Below are 20,978 nucleotides of genomic sequence, written 5' to 3'. Positions count from 1 at the left end.
GCGAGTGCCAGAGCTAGACCTGATCTGCAGGTAACTGTCCTGAATTCAGGGTCATACACTCAATGGGAGGGAGGGAGGGGGGGGGGGGAACTCCCCCTAATTGAACCCATGTTGATTAAACTTGGTGCACCTGCATGGAGCTCTCAGCCTCTAACATAACCCCTCCAATATAATCACTTTTGGAACAGCCCGTACTGATGATGCTTGAGCCTCATTTGTTTGCGACTTTATTCAGGGCTAGCTTTGGCTCTCACCAAATTAAGTAATTACGAATTTTATAAACATAGATTACGGTGAGCTAGTTAAAATATTACTATACAGATACCATATAAATTCAAATGCTAAGGGTTGCTAAAAATTACTGTCCTTGAACTAGTCTCTGGAAAGTAATAGACAGCACCGGCCTCGGTGGTGTGTCGTGGTTAAGCCATCAGACTGGTAGGTACAGGGCTCACAGCCCGGTACCGGCTCCCACCCAGAGCAAGTTTTAACAACTCAATGGGTAGGTGTATGACCACTACACCCTCTTCTCTCTCATTAACCACCAACTCACTGTCCTGAACAGACAGCCCAGATAGCTGAGGTGTGTGCCCAGGACAGCGTGCTTGAACCTTAATTGGATACAAGTATGAAAATCAGTTGAAATGAAAAAAAAATAGGGAGCAAGAGAGACAGATCCCACCAAGAGCTAGCCCTGATATTATAGTCGAGCATTTGTCATCTTTAGACAAAACAATTGAAAAATGATTTTACAAAACTTGTAAAGTTCATGAGATGTCAGTGTTTTATGTTATTGTTAACAATTATCAGGTCCATAGAATTGACATCTGCACAAACACAATTTTTATCTGTATCTATATAGAGTAGGACAAAAAAAAGTTTCAATTCTGTCCTTGAGTGGCCCCGATTATAGCCAAGTATATACCAAGTAAAATTTAATCTTTCACAATACCCTGTACATGAAACAAACAATTTATTTGATAATATCCAATTTCCTCAACTTTTGAATCTAGCAAGTTTTGAAAAACCACTTCAGTTATTACAAAAACAAAATGATGGATGTTTCTATGTTTAATGTCATGAACAGGTGACACAATGTTATACATGTTATGTTTATTTCTTCTTCTTTGATTTCTGTTGACTAGGTGTTGTAGTATCTGTCTCGCTCTCAACTTTGTGTTTCTGCCACTGCAGAGGTTTCTTCCTATACATGGGCCATGGGGGCAGCGTTAACTGAAACATAAATATGCACAGAATTTATGTTTTATGAATTAAATACATAGAGAATTTTTTTTTTATTTAACGATGCACTCAACACATTTTATTTACGGTTATATGATGTCAAACATATGGTTAAGGACCACACAGATATTGAAAGAGGAAACCCGCTGTCGCCACTTCATGAGCTACTCTTTTCGATTAGCAGCAAGGGTTCTTTTATATGCACCATCCCAGACAGGGTAGTACATACCACAGCCTTTGATATACCAGTTGTGTTGCACTGGCTGGAATGAGAAATAGCCCAATGGGTCCACCGACGGAGATCAATCCCAGACAGACTGCGCATTGAGCGAGTGCTTTACCACTGGGCTACGTCCTGTCTCTATGAACTAAAAGACAATGAATACTACACAATTACACTCACACCAGAATTTAAATCTTAAACCACTATTTACCAAACCACCAATCAAGAAACATTGTTATGCTGGGTTTAAGCTTTCACTTGCCAAATCGGCAAATGTTAATTAAAGTGGAATCAGGCAAATATATTTCATTACGAATTTGGCAAAAAGCCAATTCGAAAATCATCTGTCGTTTATAGATATATGTACTGCTATTTTAGCTGTTTGGCTAAATGAAACATAAATTCGGCAAGAGATTTTTTTTTTTTTTTAAATATATTAAATTGCTAATATTTTATGGGCTTCAGCCTAAAACTCTGGGTATGGGGAATGATTGAAAGCAAGTTCATTGAGTTCTATGACAAAAAAAAACACCCCAGGTGAGCTTTCGACCACTGAGCTACATTTTGACCCCACCCAACTCTTTCATAAATGAATGCCATATGACACAAGCACGCTATTCAATTCTGATTCTCTGACAAAAATCATTCGAGTGAAAAAGTAACTAATACAGTTTTCATTATGCTTGCTCAATTGCTTCATGATTATCTTCCAATTCTGCACACAAACCACAAAAACAAAAATGATTTTTTGTGTTTATCACCAAAAGGTGTTTTCAAAACACAAATGACCAGACAATTCACAGAATAATGCTAATATTCTTTAATGTATTGCTTTTGATTTGAACCAGTTAGAAAATATTTTGAACAAAGATATTTAATTTTAAAATTGATAAATACTTAATTAAAATAAAGATCTTTAAAATTATAGGATAGCCCCTCTAATTACTTACCAGACAAGACAATGCAAAGCCAGCAATAAGAATATACATAGTCTGTGAAAACTGCTGACAGATGTATCCCCATATGAAACCCACAAACTGAAAAGAAAGATGAATAAATAAATGAACTTGAATGTTTAATGACACTCCAACACATAAAAAAGACATTGGCTACTGGGTGTCAAACAATGGTAGATATATTAAATGAAACGATGATCAACATCAATATAAAAATTCAAGAGTTAAATTAAAACACAGTGTAAACAGAAGAGCAAAAATTACAAATATCACTATAGGTAAGTAAAATAAAATTAAAATAAAAGTGGCTACAACATTTAGTATTTTGCCAATAAAATATTCCTTGAATTAACCACATTTTAATCAGTTTTAAACAAATACTCTGTTTTAATAATGGGCTAAACCAAAATTTATTCCAGTATGAGCCCTACAGGTACATATACTAGAATTCAAAATACACCACTATTTATTCTAAGTGCTAAAAAAGGGAAGCAACTCCCATTTAACCCTCTGCATACACTATGGCACATGCAGGGCTTCTACAATTTTTATAAAATTCACTAGCCATGGGATCAGTGATTCAAAAAATGTACTAGCCATGATTAAAAATTCACTAGCCCTACTTTACTTTATACAATTTTACTAATAGTAATAATCAGATATGTTACCTAGAGAGATTAAAAACACCAAGATTGAAGGGTGGGGGCAGCATATTCATCTTTACAAAATAGACTTAAATGCATTTAACAACTTTTTTTTCCACTAGCTGTCGGGCATGGCAATAGTAATTATTTACTAGCCAAACATTGACCATCACTAGCCATGGGAGTGGGGCTACCATAATCTAGAAGCCCTGGGCACATAAATTAGTGTCAGTCCTAAATGCAGGAATCAAACATACAATCTAGGTATCTGAGGTATGTGCTGAAGACAGTATGCTCAACTGTATATATATATATATATATATATATATATAAAACCATAAGCATCAAAAGAAAGAAAAAAAGAAATGTTTTATTTAACGACGCACTCAACACGTTTTATTTACGGTTATATGGTGTCAGACATATGGTTATGGACCACAGATACTGAGAGAGGAAATCCGCTGTCGCCACTTCATGGGTTACTCTTTTCAATTAGCAGCAAGGGATCTTTTACATGCAACATACCACAGACAGGATAGTGCATACCACAACCTTTGTTACACCAGTTGTGGAGCACTGGCTGGAACGAGAAATAGCCCAATGGGTCCACCGATGGGGATCGATGCTAGACCAACCGCGCACCAAGCGAACACTTTACCACTGGGCTACGTCCACCCACCCCCCTGACCCATAAGCATCAAAATCAAGTTTTAAAATTTCCCGAACAAATTAATTACATCCATTAAGATTGTTAAAAAAAATATCTTAGTTTAATAGCATACCCCAAAAAGTACTATTATGATTTGGAATGTTTTCTCTGCTCTCTTCTGTCCTTCAAAATCCTAAAAATATCAAACAAACATATTTGAGACATCTTGCATTGTGTGTACATACAAATACTGTATACATTTGTAGGTGTCAGAGGATGCCAGGAACAAGAGAGGAAGGAGAGAACCAAAACATTCAGCACAGCAATAATGTAAATGTCTTAAGCGTATGAGCCTGTTTTTTTCACTTTTCTAAATTTTGTCTCCACATTTGACAATTTAAAAAAAAAAAATTGGTGTCCAAGGAACGAATCGCCAAACTACATTGGACACAGACGAATAATTATTTTTGGGGAGTGACAGTTACATCAAAAACATCAATTAATGTTTGTGCAGCACTGGGCCCACCTTTGAATTGTGTGTTAATTCCTGTTCTCCGAAATTGTCCACTTTTATGCTCGAAATGTTTTTAATAACATGCACATTCCATCGCAGAAACACAAAACGAAACTAATCCATGTTGTAACCTCGTATGAGACAACCTCTGTAAGGCGGAATCACTGAGTGATGCTACATCACGATATAGGTCAGCGAGCTTTGGAATACCGGCGTCGAAGTTTGCTGAAGCTTAGCAGAATGTGGGTGCTGTCAGGTTTCTTTCTGTAGAGTGTATATTTGTGATTAATAAGCGGGATTTTTTTAAAATCAAGGAATTCGAAAATGATTGATGTAAAGGTATTTAATGTCAAACATAGGATTTCTGTGGTATTAGAGTGGGAATCTTTGACTACCATTTGGTGGCCAGTGACTGCAAAAAAATTACATAGCTTGGTCTCTGACTATAAGGGCTAATAACCATTCAAATGTCTCATTATATCAATTGGTAAATTTTTTGAAATAGGAGGCATAGTAGTCAAAGGTCAAGGTTGGAATACACCGTTTTAATTATATTTAAAGTTTTTACAGTAAAATATTTTAGTTTGGGACATTTTAGAAGTAAACCGTCACTTATTACGATTTACGCCATATCATAGCTAAAATGGCTCCGAAACTATAGGCCTAGTGACCCATGACTGGTAATACAGTGGTATGTATTGTCCTGCCTTTGTAAAACTGCACATATACAAAAGGTCATTTGCTGCTTGTTTGTAAAACTGCATATTCGAAAAGAGTTTGACCCGTACCCCTCTATGTCAAAGGCTCTAAAGACTAACCCTAACCCTATTCCTAAAACTACACTAAGGCCATAAGAATGAAAGTTATAGATTTGCGTCCACCGCCCACATACCGTGAAAGGTACCGCTGAAAATTTTCATTATTTACAAAAAATTTCATTATTTGCACAAAAAAAGGCACTTAATGATCATTACACAAATTCAAGTTCCAAATCGTCAATAGTGGTAATGTCTACGAGGTCCTTTGCACCAAAACTGCCATCTGTGTCATAAATTCTGAAGTGTAGCCCAGTAGAGCATTGAATCCTCAAGCAGGAAGCATTATATTCCAAACATTGACGAAAATTGCCGAACTCTTGATGTGTCGTACGATGTGATAATAGATCAATAAAAATAATGAATAATGAATAATGAAAAAAAAGCCTGGTGTTTTTAAAATTGTTCGGACGCAAATCTATAACTTTCATTCTCTTGGCCTAAGTAAGTGACTAACCACTGAAAGGGGGTTACGGGTTGAACTCATGCCCATATTCTGGTATAATATCCGCCCGGTCCCCTCCATTATTATTTTTAGTTAGGGTTGAGGGTTAGGGTTAGGGTTATGGCTGGGGTTAGGACTAGGGCTGGGGTTAGGACTAGGGTTGGGGTTAGGGTTGGGGTTGGGGTTAGGGTTGGGGTTAGGGTTAGGGGAAGGGGGGACCGGGCGGATATTTTTCCAAATAAGTATCCCTTCCTTTTGGTGACGTGTATAATAATAATGGCAAACCATCCATGATCCATCCATATGCGACCATGTGTTCACCCAATATCTTTTTGCGTGAACGTTTCGTCTTTAATTTTTGTTAGGCTGATATCTTAAACGCTGTGCACATCTTACCATATGAACCGGGATAGACTTAATGCTCTCGGGTATTAAAGAAATAATAAAATCCATATTGAAAGACGATAAGTCTGCAAAGTTGGAACAAACAGGAAATGGAAACTCTTTGGTGTGAAATGTTTAAAAATGTTCAGATGTTACGTGCAACTTTCTTTTTAACGTTTCTTTTTCCTTTCTGTTTTCTCTGTTGCAAATTGTTAATTAATGTGCATATTATTTGCTGTTAAATAAAATAAGTTTTAAAAAATATATCTATGAAGTTATTGGATTATTTGGAAACAAGGCTGCTTATGGCCGAGAAGTTCCGAATGTTTACGAAAATATCCGAAGGGTTCCGAATGTATAGAAAGTTGACTAAATTAGAAATTCGGACCAAGGATGACAATTCGATCATGATGAGTTGAATGACAAACTGAAATTTTAAAAGCGCTGACCCTAGTTTCAGCCCGTGAAAATGCACACTAGGTTTAGTTAATCTACAAACATGCAACACATTTGGATACGGTTATAACAGAGAGAAGCTAAAGTCTGTTGTGTATGACATGCCCGTACGCAAGATTTTTAATGGGGGATGGGGTGGGGTGGGGGGTAAGTCTCGCAATGAGACTAACAGTAGCTATGGCTCAATTTGTTTTAGAATGTAAAGCGCAAAATTGTAGAAGTAAAAAGCAAAACAAAATTGATATTAAAAATGTAGACCTTTGGTAATTTGTGAGGTGCGTACTATTATAACCGATTTTGACAACTTAAATATACTTTACTTAGATTTTATTGTTTAGATTATCAATTTCCGTACATTCGAAGTGTTTTTGGTCATCCTGGTGTTTTTAATATCACAAAATGTATTTCTCATATTTTTAAAAACGCACGTGCGTCTGAGAAGTAACAGTTATGGAGTCGAGTTTTAGTCTATTTTTAGAGGGTATTTCACCATTTCAAAGTCACAGACTCATGTTTCACTCATTGTAATGTGTTACAGGTTTGTAGATTGACTAAACCTAGTGTTAATTTCCACGGGTTAAAACTAGGGTATGTCCCTTTAATATTTTGTCGAACACTGCAACCGTTACCCTACTCTGCATGGCACATTCTCAATATCATAATTTCTAGAACGTGTCGAGGTGCGAAACAAAATATTCTATTCTGTTGTAATCAGTTAAAACTACCTTGACCTCTATACAATTGCTATAAATTACTAGATAATCATATATGCATATATACTAGGCTACAACATCAATGACAATTGAGAAAATCGCCACAGCAAAAAAAAAAAAAAAAAAAAAAAAAAATATAAATAAATAAATAAATAAATAAATAAATAAATAAAAATATGTTGTTGGTAAATGTGTAAAAGTGAAGTTTAATATGCCAGTATTACCAACAAATATTTTTAAAAATTAATAATTAAGAAAAGTGACACATTTTAAAAAAACGTTTTGCAGCAAAATAAATGCAGTAAAAAAAATCCGCTGCTATCTCCATGACATTGGCATTTAATTGTATGCTGATTGTTGAGGTTAATTGCTAGGATTATATACATATATACATACATACATACATACATACATACATACATACATACATATACATATATATATATATATATATACACACACACAAGAGTTAAACGAATACATTAAGCAGAATAGTATTCTTGAGAAAATAAAGCCGTGGATCCTAGTTTTTAAACACCACGACGTATATTTTTGTTAACTACACCCGGTTTTGATAATTGAAATCAGACGTACATTAATTACATTTTAATGTTTCGATTATCTATTTCTGTACAGCCAAATTATTACTAGTGAGTCCGGGTGTTTGTAATACTACCGGCACGAAATGCGTTTTTCATAAAAACGCATTTACCTCTGAGAAGTAACGGTGATGGAGACGAGCTATATGTTTTAACCAAACCTAGTGTCTGTTTTCGCTGGTTGAAACTATAGAGGGTCTGTGACTTTAAACAAGCTAGACAAAAGAGAGGTATTAGGCCTATCACATCTGGCATGATGTAAAAAAAAAAAAAAAAACTCTTCTTTTCCCTCTTTTGTTTAACAACTCCACTAGAGCACATTGATTAATTAATCATCGGCTATTGGATGTCAAACATTTGGTAATTCTGACTAGTAGTCAACAGGAAACCCGCTACATTGTTCTTAATGCAGCAAAGGATCTTTTATAAGAACTTTTCCACAGACAGGAACACACATACCACGGCCTTTGACCGGTTGTGGTGCACAGTTGAACGGATCCAGCGAGGTAGTTCGATCATGTGACGTAAGCACCTCAGGTGAGCGCTCAACCGACTGAGCTAAATCCCGCCGCCTGTAAAAAAAACCCTACAAGTAACAGGATACAGTTTGTTTTGTTTAACGACACCGCTAGAGCACATTGATTTATTAATCATTGGCTATTGGATGTTAAGCATATGGTCTTAATGAAAAAACCCGCTACAGTTTTGCATTAGTAACAAGGGATCTTTTATATGCACTTTCCCACATACAGGATAGCACATACCACGGCCTTTGATATACCAGTAGTGGTGCACTGGCTAAAACGAGAAATTGCTCAAATAGACCCACCGACGGGGATCGATTCTAGACCGACTGCGCATCAGGTGAGCGCTCTACCACTGGGATACGTTCCGTCCCCTACAAGTAACAAGACAACAAATGTTCAGTGGCAGATTTATTATATATATATATATATATATATATATATATATATATATATATATATATATATATATATATATATATATATATATATATATATATATATATATATATCCACATGTCATTAGGCTCCCCCTAAATTAATTTTTTGGATCCGCCACTGATGTTATTGACCTATAGTCTGTCCCATCCTCCGACAAATTTATTATTATTATTATTTTAAAGTTACATGTACAAATATGAAATACAAACTCGTGTGTGTTCGCTATGAAAGAAAATCGCCAAAAGTATAGGCTCGATTCGTCGCCTGTGCCGCCATAGCTCGGCAAAGCACAAACGACAGCCTGTTGTCAGTTTCAGTTAATATATTTTCTTGGTTAGAATATCAATGTATGTATATTAAATGTGTTTCTGGTCGTCTTAATATTTGTAAGAAGCCCAAACTGGATTTTCTCTTCAAATAATTTCGTACGTACGAAAAAATTTATTTTAGGAAATAAAATGAAATTTAACCTAGTAAAAATATTAGAATGATCAGAAACACGTTTACTATACAGCCACTAATAGTTTTTACAGAAAAATATATTTGATATATAATTACAATCGTTAAAAGGTCTCTGTTAGTCCATAACATCTTAAAAATTTAAACAAACTCGGGAATGTCCTTTTAATACAATTTCTGACAGTAAAAATCTCAGAAATCTTTGATGGAAACACCTGAAACCCATAACACCAAGTAACAGTAAACGACTTGTCCCTACACAGGAGATGTACATTTTCAAGGGACTGTTCTAAACTGGCTGTCAGTTAAAAAAAAAGTTAAAGTTTGTTTTGTTAAACGCCACCACTAGAGTACATTGATTTATTAATCATCGGCTATTGAATGTCAAACACTGGTAATTCTGACAGTTTTAAAAAGGAAACCCGCTACATTGTTCCATTTGTAGCAAGGGATATTTTATATGATATGATAGTACATACCACGGTCTTTGATATACCAGTTGTGGTGCACTAGCTGAAACTAGAAAACTGGCTGTCATTGTAAGGTGTGTTAGATTAACAGCGTCTTTTAATGACCAAAATAATTGTGTAAACATATTAAATGCATGCTGTTATCTAAAATATCACTGTCTATATGTCCAGTTTGTTTTCCCAATGTGTTTCTGGTCGTACTAATATTTGCAGTAGGCCTAGCCCAAACTGGGTTTTATCTCCTAATAATTTCATATGTAGGAAAACATATGAAATGAAATTTGTTCTACTAGAGATCGATCTTAAGAAGACCCAAAGCACATTGTATATAAAGAGATACTGATATTTTAAGGTGTAATTTTAGTCGTTGAAAATGTTCTAGTCGGAAACCTGTTACCATGGTAACAAACTAGTTTCTAGTGGGACTAGGGGGAATGCTTTCCCTAAAAAAAAAAAAAAGAATAAAAAGAAATATTAATTATAGATGTTCTGAAATGCAATTTCCTGAATTCTACAAGTAAAATCCATAATTACATACAATAATGTCAATGCTACACTTTTATAGTCCATATGAATTGACGTGTAACTATATTATAACAAATAATACTAAAACTAATTTAAAACCAAATACTTATTATTATTATTATTATTATTATAAAATGTATAAATGAAGTTTGTTTTGTTAAACGACACCACTAGAGCACTTTTTAAAATTAGTCATTGCATGGCTAATGGATGTCAAACATTTGGTAATTTTGACATATAGTCTTAGAGAGAAAACGCGCTACATTTTTTTCCATTAGTAGCAAGAGATCTTTATATGGACCAGGATATACAGACAGGATAGTACATGGCACGACCTTTGAAATACCAATCGTGGTCCACTGACGAGAAATAGCCCAATAGGTATAAATTAATAATTGTTTTTTTTTTTTTTTTTAAATTCACTGTTTAATATTTTTTAAATAGGGAAGAAAGGAAGGAAGACATATTTTATTTAACGACACACTCAACACATTTTAATTACAGTTCTTTGGCGTGGGACATAATATAATTAAGGGCCACAGAGAGATAGTTAGAGAGGAAACCCAACCGCTGACGCCACGACATGGGCTACTCTTTAAAAGAAAATAAGTCCGCAAGTCTGATTTTCAACTTAGTCCTAACGTGTGTTCTGATTGGACAATTACAATAATTTGTAACATTTCCGGTATCGATGTTCCAAAGAAATGGATGAGTTTTGAGATGCAGTTTTCATTGATTTGTTTTTACTGAACTTCATTGGAGCTACAAATATCAAAATGGGTGTGCCGAAGTTTTATCGATGGATTAGTGAGCGCTATCCATGTCTCAGTGAAACGGTCGTCGAATTTAACGTAAGAATTTTGAATGCACGACAACTCGCCCCAAAACCAACTTGAACTTGAACTTGCCCCAATTGACAATTGTTGGTTAACTGGTTGAAGTTCCAATCTTTGTAGTCAGCTGACCCCCTAAAATTGACCAAATTCACCCCAGTGCTTGGTCATCTTGCCCCAATCCCAGTTCAGTGTATTTGTAAAATATAAGTAATTAAAATTGGAACAAGACTTGGTCCCATTTCCCCATAACATAAAATTAAATGTTTGTGCAAAAAATTGAATAATAAATTTAAAAAAGAAAAAGTGTTATCATATATGTTATGAATATAATAATGCATCTGCGTGTGCTCATAAGGAATCGTAGTTATTTCGTATTATACTTCCTGGTCATTTCGTACCATAATAATTTTTAGCCCGAGTACTCTTACTGTAAGAGAGCTAGACGGACATTTGGACATAAATACGCTCTCATTACAGTCAGAGACCAAGCTATGTAGTATTATCATCTTATGAAATGACTATGGTACAAAATTACTTTTTGCAAGGGTACGAAATGACCAAATTCAGGTCTTCTAAATTATGGTAGCCCCACTCCCATGGCTAGTGATATTCAATGTTGGGCTAGTAAATAACTACTATTGCCATGACCGACGGCTAGTAAAACAAGTTGTTAAATGCTGCATTTAAGTCTATTTTGTAAATATGAATATCCTGCCCCCAACCAACCCCCCATCGCCAATCTTAGTGTTTTTAATTGCTATCTCCTTCTTTAGGTAATATATGGATATGATTATTATTAGTAGTAAAATTGTATTAAGTAAATTAAGGCTAGTGAATTTTTAATCGTGGCTAGTACATTTTTAAAATCATTGATCCCATGGCTAGTGGATTTTGTAAAATTCTAGAAGGCCTGCCAAATTATTAATATGTATCATGAAGTGACTGATACGAAATTACCATGGTACAAATTGACTAGCAACCCTCGTACAAGCATCGAAATAATTCGAGAACGGTCGTTCAGGTTACCACATGTAAGAAAAGTCAAGAACGGTGTTTTGTTCTCGACACAACTTTCAACAAATTGTAGTTTTGTTTCCAAACGTAAACCAGGCAATACATTCCGGACTTCCATGTTTCATTTTCTCATAAGGAATTGCATCAATTTTTGCGCGTACGTGTGCAATTGCAAGCAATTGTAGTCATTCTGCGTTTAAGCAGCGTCCACAAGATGAATTTACTTCTGCGTTTCGTTTTCTTGTACAAAATTGCACAGATGTTTGAGCGCACTTGTGTAGTTGCAAATCAATTTCGGCAATCCGGATATCATTTCTTGTACTGATGTTCGCACGCATCGATACAATATCAAAACGTCTGCGTTAAAAGTAGTAGTAACAGGAGTTCAATTCTAACTTTCATATAGTTGTGGTAACTTATAGGTTACCAGGGTATTTTTTGTGGTAACCTGTAAATGGGTTACCAGACACAATGCTTATTTCGATGCCTGCTCATAATTACCATTTCGACAACATTTTACTTGAAAATTGTGTCCGAAATGCTTTAGAACTTGTATTTCCAATTTGTAAACTCGGAAGAAGAAAAACTAATAGTCAGGTTCATCTTTAGAATTTAAAAGAAAATGGTGATGAAACGTTTCTTTGAAATACGTTTTGATGATAAAAATAATATGCATACCTAAAAGTAGTAGGAGACTATTTTAATACTATTTTGCATCATTTCAGTCAAGGAAAATTATGTAATTCATAATTTATAAGCATTTCAAACATTCAAGTCAATAAAATAGCTAAATATTATAAAATTTAATTGGAGGTGTAGCAGAATTACTTTAATTTTTAACTTTTTTTTATTTTTATTATTATACAGATGCTTTGTTTTATTATTAGTGAAAATAGCTAAATTTGTAAGTGAGATACATTGCTATTGACTATTTCGAGGGAACCGGAACTTACTTTTTTTTACAAGTGCACCCGAAAGTAAAAAAGTTGTAATTAGGGTTAGCTAGCTAAGTTTCATTTAAAAAAAAGGTACAGACACGTGCAAGAATTTTAGTGGTGTGGGAGGGGGGGTCTAAACTATCGAGTGAAGTTTATGGGGTGTTGAATCATGCTTCCCCATAAAATGTTGAAATAAAAGAAAATTTGCTTGAGCAGGAGGGGTGTTTCGACCCATGAACCCTTCACACACTGCACTGTGTGCTCCTGATTTTTTTTTAGAATACAGACATAATGTGCATGTTTTGTAAGAGGATAATAAACGAGTTAACAGTTATTATCAAATTTATGTCCCGAGTGAAATAATTTTCTGTTGTCACGAACTTTAGCGAGTGACAAATGAAAATTATTTCACGAGGGACATAAATTTGATAATAACTGGTACCGAGTTTGTTATTCTATTTATTACCTCAGCTATTTTTTCTTTAAAAGCCTTTATTTTCGACGCACATGCACGAAGGCCAACCTGTATAGGAACGATGAAAACCACTGTACGCACTATTCTGAGAATTACTATAACGTTGTAATTTAATCACGTTCATAGATAATTTTAAAAAACACAAGTTCTCTTTATTCTGCTTCCAAATCTATAATGAATTGCATTAAAATGACATTTTGTTATTAATTTAACACCAAAAACAGAGACCTGTAAAGGCAAACTCTTTAAACTACATGACGTCATTTTGTGTGTTTGTCAAATCGTGATGACGTCATATTTAGTACCAACAAAGTCATTGGTTTGTAAGCGTCAAATTGTCCAATAGTATTGTTCGTTAGACCAATGCAGAATATTTCTCACTGAGAAAATATGGAAAATATTTTCCCTGTTATGAGTGACCGCTGGAGTAATAAAATCCATTGTTAGAATACAAAGAAGGTAACATTGCCCTACAACTTTTATTTCAAAGGCTGTGGATTGTGCTGTCTTGTTTATTGGAAAATGCATATAAAAATCCCTTACTGCTAATGGAAAAATGTAGCAGGTTTCCTCTTAAGACTGTGTGTCCAAAAATACCAAATGTTTGACATCCATTAGCTGATGATGAATAAATCCATGTGCCCGGTGGATCCATTCAGCTGATTGGGTTTTTTCCCGTTCCAGCCAGTGCACCACAACTGGATAAAGGCCGTGGTATGTGCTTTCCTGTCTGTGGGGAAGTGCATATAAAAGATCCCTTGCTGCATTAGGAAAAATGTAGCAGGTTTCCTCTGAGACTATTAAATCGTAATTATCAAATGTTTGATATATCCAATAGCTGATGATTAATTAATCAATGTGCTCTAGTGGTGTCATTAAACAAAGCAAACCTTTTTTTCCTGTTTGAGTGAGTATCAATTTTAAAGTTTACAATTCAGTAATAATTTGTATAAAATTGCATATCGTAGATCTAAGCAATTTATCCAAAAATTTGTAAAATCTTAATTGTCATGCAACGATAAATCCACCCCACCCTAAATCCTTTAATAGGGCAAAACAAATGTTGAAGCGACTCTGGCAACTGTGTAATGCCTGTAATCAGGATTAAGTGAACTAGTATCTTATTCACACATGAACCTAGATATATGTGTGTTGCACAACATGTGTGCAAGGTCTACATATCTGTAAGCAGGCTGTGGTTAACCGCACATTTTTATCACTCATGTATATATATATATAGATCTGTGTACATAACAAGTACATTGTATGTATTGAAGCCTCGAAGGGATGATTTTTTTTATCACACACATTTTAGAATTCAGTAACTGAAACAAATGTTAAAAATATTTATTATTTTATATTAATTATTATTATTATTAATTTATTATTATTATTATTATTATTTTGGTTTTTTTAACAAAGTTGTTTATTAAACGGTAAAAATTGTAGCAACATACACATCACGAAGCTTTATTTATTAGCTACTGTATTTAAAAAAAATATATAAAAAAATTAATAAATAAATAAAAATTTAAATAAATAAATAAAGTCTTGCTAATTATCTGATAGTAATTGAAAACATATTTTGCAAATTCATGCAATTACCATGTAATTTATTAGCTTTTACAAAAATTACGAACTCTTTTTTTTTTTTCCCCTACAACCACAAACAACTGACGTCAGGGAAAACTACATGTAGTAAAAACTGGGGGCATTAGTCTCATTATGTACACAGGGCCCCAGGGTTTCTGCCAGAGAGTAAAATGGGTATGGCACCATACCCAAATGTTTTTGTTATTTTACATTTTTAAGCTAACCTTTTGACAAATTTATCATTACTGTATAATTTTCTTAACCCTAACCCTAAACGTAGCCCATTTTCTTTTTTTTTTGGGGGGGGGGAGGGAGGGGGGGGCTCCTCCATACCCCCTGTTGACTGTGGTTGCATTTGCTTCCATAGCGCCATACCCAAATATTTCTTTCTGGCAGAAAGATTGCAGGCACTGTTCAGAGTGTATGGTTTCTTGTTTCTGCCAGTTTCAATTTTTAAATTATAGTTACTTAATGTAGTACTAAACGAAATAACTTCCAACTGGGTCCAAGTTCGAGGTGGCCCCTGCACACAACTTCTGATAGAGCCTTTAATACCACAGGTCCTGTAATTGGTAATAAATGTGAGTGTGTTTGTCATTAAAAAAAAAAAGTTTCATCTCGGCAAAAAAGGTATGCAATTTTATCTAGTGCCATGTGTGTCAAGTACAACGTAGCCTTGTGCTTGAAATACAACAATGTATGTATGGGGTACCTGTCAAAAAAAAAGTACTCAAATTTTGTGCAGAACTAGGGTAGGCTTATTATTATTATTATTTAATATTGATTTTAAATTTTTAAAATCAAATTATTAAGTTATTTATAATTTAAAAAATAAATGAAATGTTTAATGTTTGCCTCAATTTAAACAGAGTTTCACACACCTGTAAGTTTCAGTTATTACCAACAGCTACATGCACATTGTACCTCAATTAAACAAAAAGTCAAATTTTGTTTTATTTAATGACACCACTAAAGTACATTGAATTAATGATCATTGGCTATTGGATGTCAAACATTTGATAATTTTAACATGCAGTCTTCAGAAGAAACCTGCTACATTTTTTCTTTAGAATCGGGGGATCTTTTATGTGGAATTTTAGTCATTTTGTATATTATATTGCCTAGTCATTTTGTATCATAGTCATTTTGTGGGTGGGGATCAACATTTGTTTAAATTTTATATATAGAAATACTGTAGGTAGTACTAAACCAAATAACTTCTGGCTGGGTCAAAGTTTGAGGTGCACTGAACGTTTGATAGAGAAGTAAACATCACAAGTCCTGTAAGTGTGTTGGTTGTAAAAAAAAATACTTTCATCTGGGCAAAAAATGATAGCAATTTTATTTCATCTAGTACCACTGTCAAGTAGCCTTGTGCTTGAAACATGTATAGGGTACCTGTAAAAAAAAAAGTACTCTAATTTTGTGCGGAACTAGGGTAGTCATAGACGCTGCCCGTTATCTCAAAAATGAGCAGCTTGATCCCAAATGTTTTCCGATTCACTTTAAGGGTGAGAGGTGGTAGTATTTATATCTGTCGCGTTTATGTTGATTGATATGTTGCAGGTAGGCGTTTTAGCCACATGTGTTACTATTGTCGTCTATGGGATCTGATGTAGTAGTATACTCTGCAGGGGGATTTGATTTGATAGTATACACCCTGTAGATCCTGAAATTAACACGTCCCTAAATTAATGTGAGTGACGGTGAGCAGACTGAAATGCGACATGAAATTAATGCGAGTGGCCTCCCTTTGAAATATTACTTTCCTAACAACACACGTCTGTGTACTTTACTGTTAAATCGAAGTTAAAGGCATCTTCAGTGAGATCAATTCACTAACATGTCAGTGTACACAACAATTAACAACCTGTTTAGTCCTAGTGGTTTTGGTGAGATCAAAACGAAGTCGATGACCTCAGGATTAGCGTGCTAAAACCCATTCACACGCGATGAATAGTGTCAGCTTTTTATAGGGTGGCAAAAGACCCTGCAGTCGTCACACTTGGCTGGCCTATTGTCGACAGTTGTGTTTTATAAATATATTAGAATTTTAATCTTTCTTTGTTTTGTTTTAATAACGTGGGACACAAATATAGACAAAACACAGAAATAAATGCGTCATATTATTAATGCGAATAACATGAACTTGCATTTTTCGCATTAATTTCAGGATCTACAGTATCTAAAATTGAAAAGGAAAAAAACAACATACCAGCTTGGGCAAGAGAGTTTTTAACTACAGTAGTTTAATTTTTTGATGTAACAATTTGTACAGCGAAGCGAGTTTATACAATGTATTGTTATATACATCAATCGAATCACTTTACCGGCCTCAGTAGTGGTGTGGTTAGGCCAGTGGTCTACAGGCTGGTAGGTACTGGGTTCGGATCCCAGTCGAGGCATGGGATTTTTAATCCAGATACCGACTCCAAACCCTGAGTGAGTGCTCCGCAAGGCTCAATGGGTAGGTGTAAACCACTTGCACCGACCAGTGATCCATAACTGGTTCAACAAAGGCCATGGTTTGTGCTATCCTGCCTGTGGGAAGCGCAAATAAAAGATCCCTTGCTGCTAATCGGAAAGAGTAGCCCATGTAGTGGCGACAGCGGGTTTCCTCTCAAAATCTATGTGGTCCTTAACCATATGTCTGACGCCATATAACCGTAAATAAAATGTGTTGAGTGCGTCGTTAAATAAATCATTTCTTTCTTTCTTTCTTTCTGCACCGACCAGTGATCCATAACTGGTTCAACAAAGGCCATGGTTTGTGCTATCCTGCCTGTGGGAAGCGCAAATAAAAGATCCCTTGCTGCTAATTGGAAGAGTAGCCCATGTAGTGGCGACAGCGGGTTTCCTCTCAAAATCTGTGTGGTCCTTAACCATATGTCTGACTCCATATAACTGTAAATAAAATGTGTTGAATGTGTCGTTAAATAAAACTTTTTTATTTTATTTATTTTTTTCAAATCACTTTGAACAGTGGACCCATTCTCTGATTTTTTTTGTTCCTCGTCACCACCAGTGCACAACGACTGGTATATCAAAGGCCATGGTATGTGCTATCCTGTCTGTTAGATGGTGCCTATAAAAGATGATGTTCCCTTGCTACTAATGAAATCATTTAGCAGGTTTAGACTATATGTCAAAATTACCATATGTTTGACATCCAATAGCCGATGATTAATAAATCAATGTGCTCTAGTCGGTAGTGGTGTCATGAAACAAAAAACCCTTTAACTTTAACATTAATTTATAATGGCCTTAGGTAGAAATAAATATGTTATTTTAGCAGCTTACAATATAAATTGGCAATAGTTTGTGCCAGAATAATGATCACATGGGGCGGTGGGCAGGCACTGAAATCATTTTACACTTGCTGACTCGGTATTCTGCAGCAGTATTTGCTTTATTCATACTACTTAAATGTGTTTACATAACATTTTGTGTTGTGGGTGGTCGGTATAATATGAATATGTTTATTTGGATTGTCGATCATTTCACAGTGTGTTCTACACATAAATACACCACAATGCATACATACATTTATTATCCACATAGTTTTAGACAGAGAGGAAAATATAACCAGTATCGGACACATGTATGTCATAATGATTTCATGTGCACTACGAATTACGTCATTTTGGGAAGTGACGTCATAACATATTGCCACTTCCCCAGTCTTAGCTCTGTGCAATTGCGTACCAGAATAATGATCGTTTTGTCGTCTCCTTCTAGTTACGTTTGAAACATTTTGACATGGTCCTAACTTATTATTAATAAAACTAATATTATGGATAAAGAAATTACTAATCGCGTGTGAATCATACTGATGTTACGAAACTCGGGTCAGGATTCATTTATTAACCTAGCTCTTTCTCACGCAATACAAGAAGCCTGACACTTATTTTGTACAATCAGTACGGAACACAAGCTCGGATAGTAATCTCTATGTGTAAATAACCCCTACAGTGCCCACGGCAGTCGGCAATGCCGTTGAGATTGCCATGGAGTTTTTGAATCTCTACAGCATTTTTGTTTTTGCTGTTGACTATATTCAATTTTGTGTTGCATGACATTTTTTTTACCGTAGACATTTTCTTAATTGCAGGTGTTGTATATAGAGGATACTGCCCGAGTGTCTTGTGATACCATAATTTTTCAGCACGAGTTGATAAAAGTAGGAAATCCAAGGCTTGCTGAGGATTTTATATTTTTATCAACAAGTGCTGATAAATTATGATATCACAAGACACAAGGGGGTATTCTTTTTATCATCCATTATCATTCGTTTCATTTGTGACAGTTGTAAACAATGTCAGTAATGTGGGTTGAATGTCAGCGGTAGACTTGTTAACTACCAGAATGGCAGTGGCGTGACGTCACTAATGGTAGGTTTAGCACTGAAACAAAGACAGTGACGTAACAAAACATTGTCTTGTGATTAAAATTTGACCAATCAAGATTATAAGAAGCGATATCTCCTGTGGAGATATCGTAGGAAATATCACAAATAATCGTGCCAGCTATATCTCCCATAAAAGCCTTTAATGGATGATAAAAATATATCTGAAATTAATTATCAGTGATGTTAAAAGTAAATATATCATTAGTACAAACATTTTACTCTCATTTGGCGAGCGGGCGAGTACTTTCTGCACCTCTGTATATTTGGCGAGCGGGCGAGTACTTTCTGCACCCCTGTATATTCAAGTTTGTTTTCCATAACATGTTTTTGCCATAGACATTTTCTTAATTGCATGTGTTGTATAAATACATCTTGTATTTAGTATCAGTAATGTTAAAAGCAAATATATACAGTAAAGTACACTTACATGTATAACGAACATGCTTATGACGAACTACTGCATAGAACGAACTGATCGTAAAGTCCTGTTTTATCTCACTATACATTAATAACCAACTTATGCCAATGTGTATGATGAACTACTGCATAGAACGAACTGATCGTAAAGTCCCGTTTTATCTCCCTATACATTAATAACCAAGTTATGTCAATACATTAATAACCAACTTATGTCAATGTGTATGATGAACTACTGCTATAACAAACTAAATATTGTGGTCCCTTCAGGTTTGTCGTAAGAGTACTTTACTGTAATTAGTACAAAATAAATATAAGTCCTGTAAAATTGAATATATAGACAGGTTTTTCCGATTGTTGCCCATTAGTTTATGATGTTGTCGATAGATGGCGTAACCGTACAGCCGCCATTAAGGGAGTGAAATTCACGCAACAATAACGTGACGGCATTGCATCTGGGTGCAATTTCAGTATTTATGACTTTCTTAGATCTAGATATCAATGTTTAGCTGTTACTATTAATAGCTCGATCTGGGATATTCCAGATGTGATCATATGGGGTTGAACCGTTAAAGTGGGGCGCATTTCACACTATATAAATATATGTTATTATGGTGTTAAATGTGTGCAAATAAAATGATAAATAATTTACTGACGTAACACGCATGCCACACCATAAATCGCATAAATTATTATTATTTATATTTATATTTTTACAATTAATTTATTTATTTGTTATTATTTTATTATTATAAATATTTTTTAAATAATATTTTTTTTTGTTTCTAGGAAAACAAATTAAATTAATCATCCACAATATTCAACACTAAATTACCCTGAAAACTCCCCTCTGGTTAGTCATTAAATGTTCTATATACTAGTTACATGTAATTACAAAACGAACCCCTTTGACACTTACTGGTGATGCCCAAGACAAGTATAAATAAAACAGGAGCATAGGTGGGGGGTGTCATCTGATGACCCCGTCCGCAGAGGCTAAAATACTGTTTTAAAGTTCAATATATTAGGCTATACAGGTGTCCAGGGAACTTAAATTTGCTTGCATAAGTTTAAATTATTCATTATGCTTTTGTATTCACGTGTATATACATGCTTTATTATTTACGTTTTTAATGATTAACACACTTCCACCAACTTTGATATGAACATACAATCTTTAAATGAGGTTGAATTATCCGACATACTGGTTTTGCTTTAAGAAGGTAATAAATACTGAA

The 20,978-nt window shown here is 34.7% G+C and overlaps 2 protein-coding genes across 3 annotated transcripts in view; one reads left to right on the top strand and one right to left on the bottom strand.

Annotated features, from left to right (window-relative positions):
- Positions 1-1,058: 1,058 nt before the first annotated feature.
- LOC121390159 (signal peptidase complex subunit 1-like) lies at positions 1,059-6,145 on the bottom strand. The gene is made up of 4 exons (XM_041521906.1): positions 5,885-6,145; positions 3,848-3,907; positions 2,416-2,502; positions 1,059-1,233 (listed from the first exon to the last, which is right to left on the bottom strand). Exons 1-4 carry the CDS (start codon positions 5,939-5,941, stop codon positions 1,114-1,116), a joined length of 324 nt encoding a protein of 107 aa, XP_041377840.1. The 5' UTR covers positions 5,942-6,145; the 3' UTR covers positions 1,059-1,113.
- A 4,629-nt stretch (positions 6,146-10,774) lies between these two features.
- Positions 10,775-20,978, top strand: part of LOC121389992 (5'-3' exoribonuclease 1-like) — a 94,792-nt gene continuing 84,588 nt past the window's right edge. For both annotated transcript variants that reach the window (XM_041521682.1, XM_041521681.1), the window contains exon 1: positions 10,775-10,910. In XM_041521682.1, coding sequence (XP_041377616.1) covers positions 10,836-10,910 — 75 coding nt within the window. In that variant the 5' untranslated portion in view covers positions 10,775-10,835. The remainder of the gene's footprint in view (positions 10,911-20,978) is intronic.

This window comes from Gigantopelta aegis, chromosome 15 (assembly GCF_016097555.1).
Source record: "Gigantopelta aegis isolate Gae_Host chromosome 15, Gae_host_genome, whole genome shotgun sequence".
Taxonomy (NCBI): Eukaryota; Metazoa; Mollusca; class Gastropoda; order Neomphalida; family Peltospiridae; genus Gigantopelta; species Gigantopelta aegis.
Note: the sequence above shows the minus strand (reverse complement) of the source record. Positions and strands in the feature narration are given on the sequence as shown.

Coding starts and splice junctions, on each gene's coding strand:
- LOC121390159 (XM_041521906.1), bottom strand. CDS start 5,941: ATGGATTTTATTATTTCTTTAATACCCGAGAGCATTAAGTCTATCCCG. Junction 3,908..5,884: donor AGTCTATCCCGGTTCATATG/GTAAGATGTGCA, acceptor TGATATTTTTAG/GATTTTGAAGGACAGAAGAG. Junction 2,503..3,847: donor TCATAATAGTACTTTTTGGG/GTATGCTATTAA, acceptor CTTTCTTTTCAG/TTTGTGGGTTTCATATGGGG.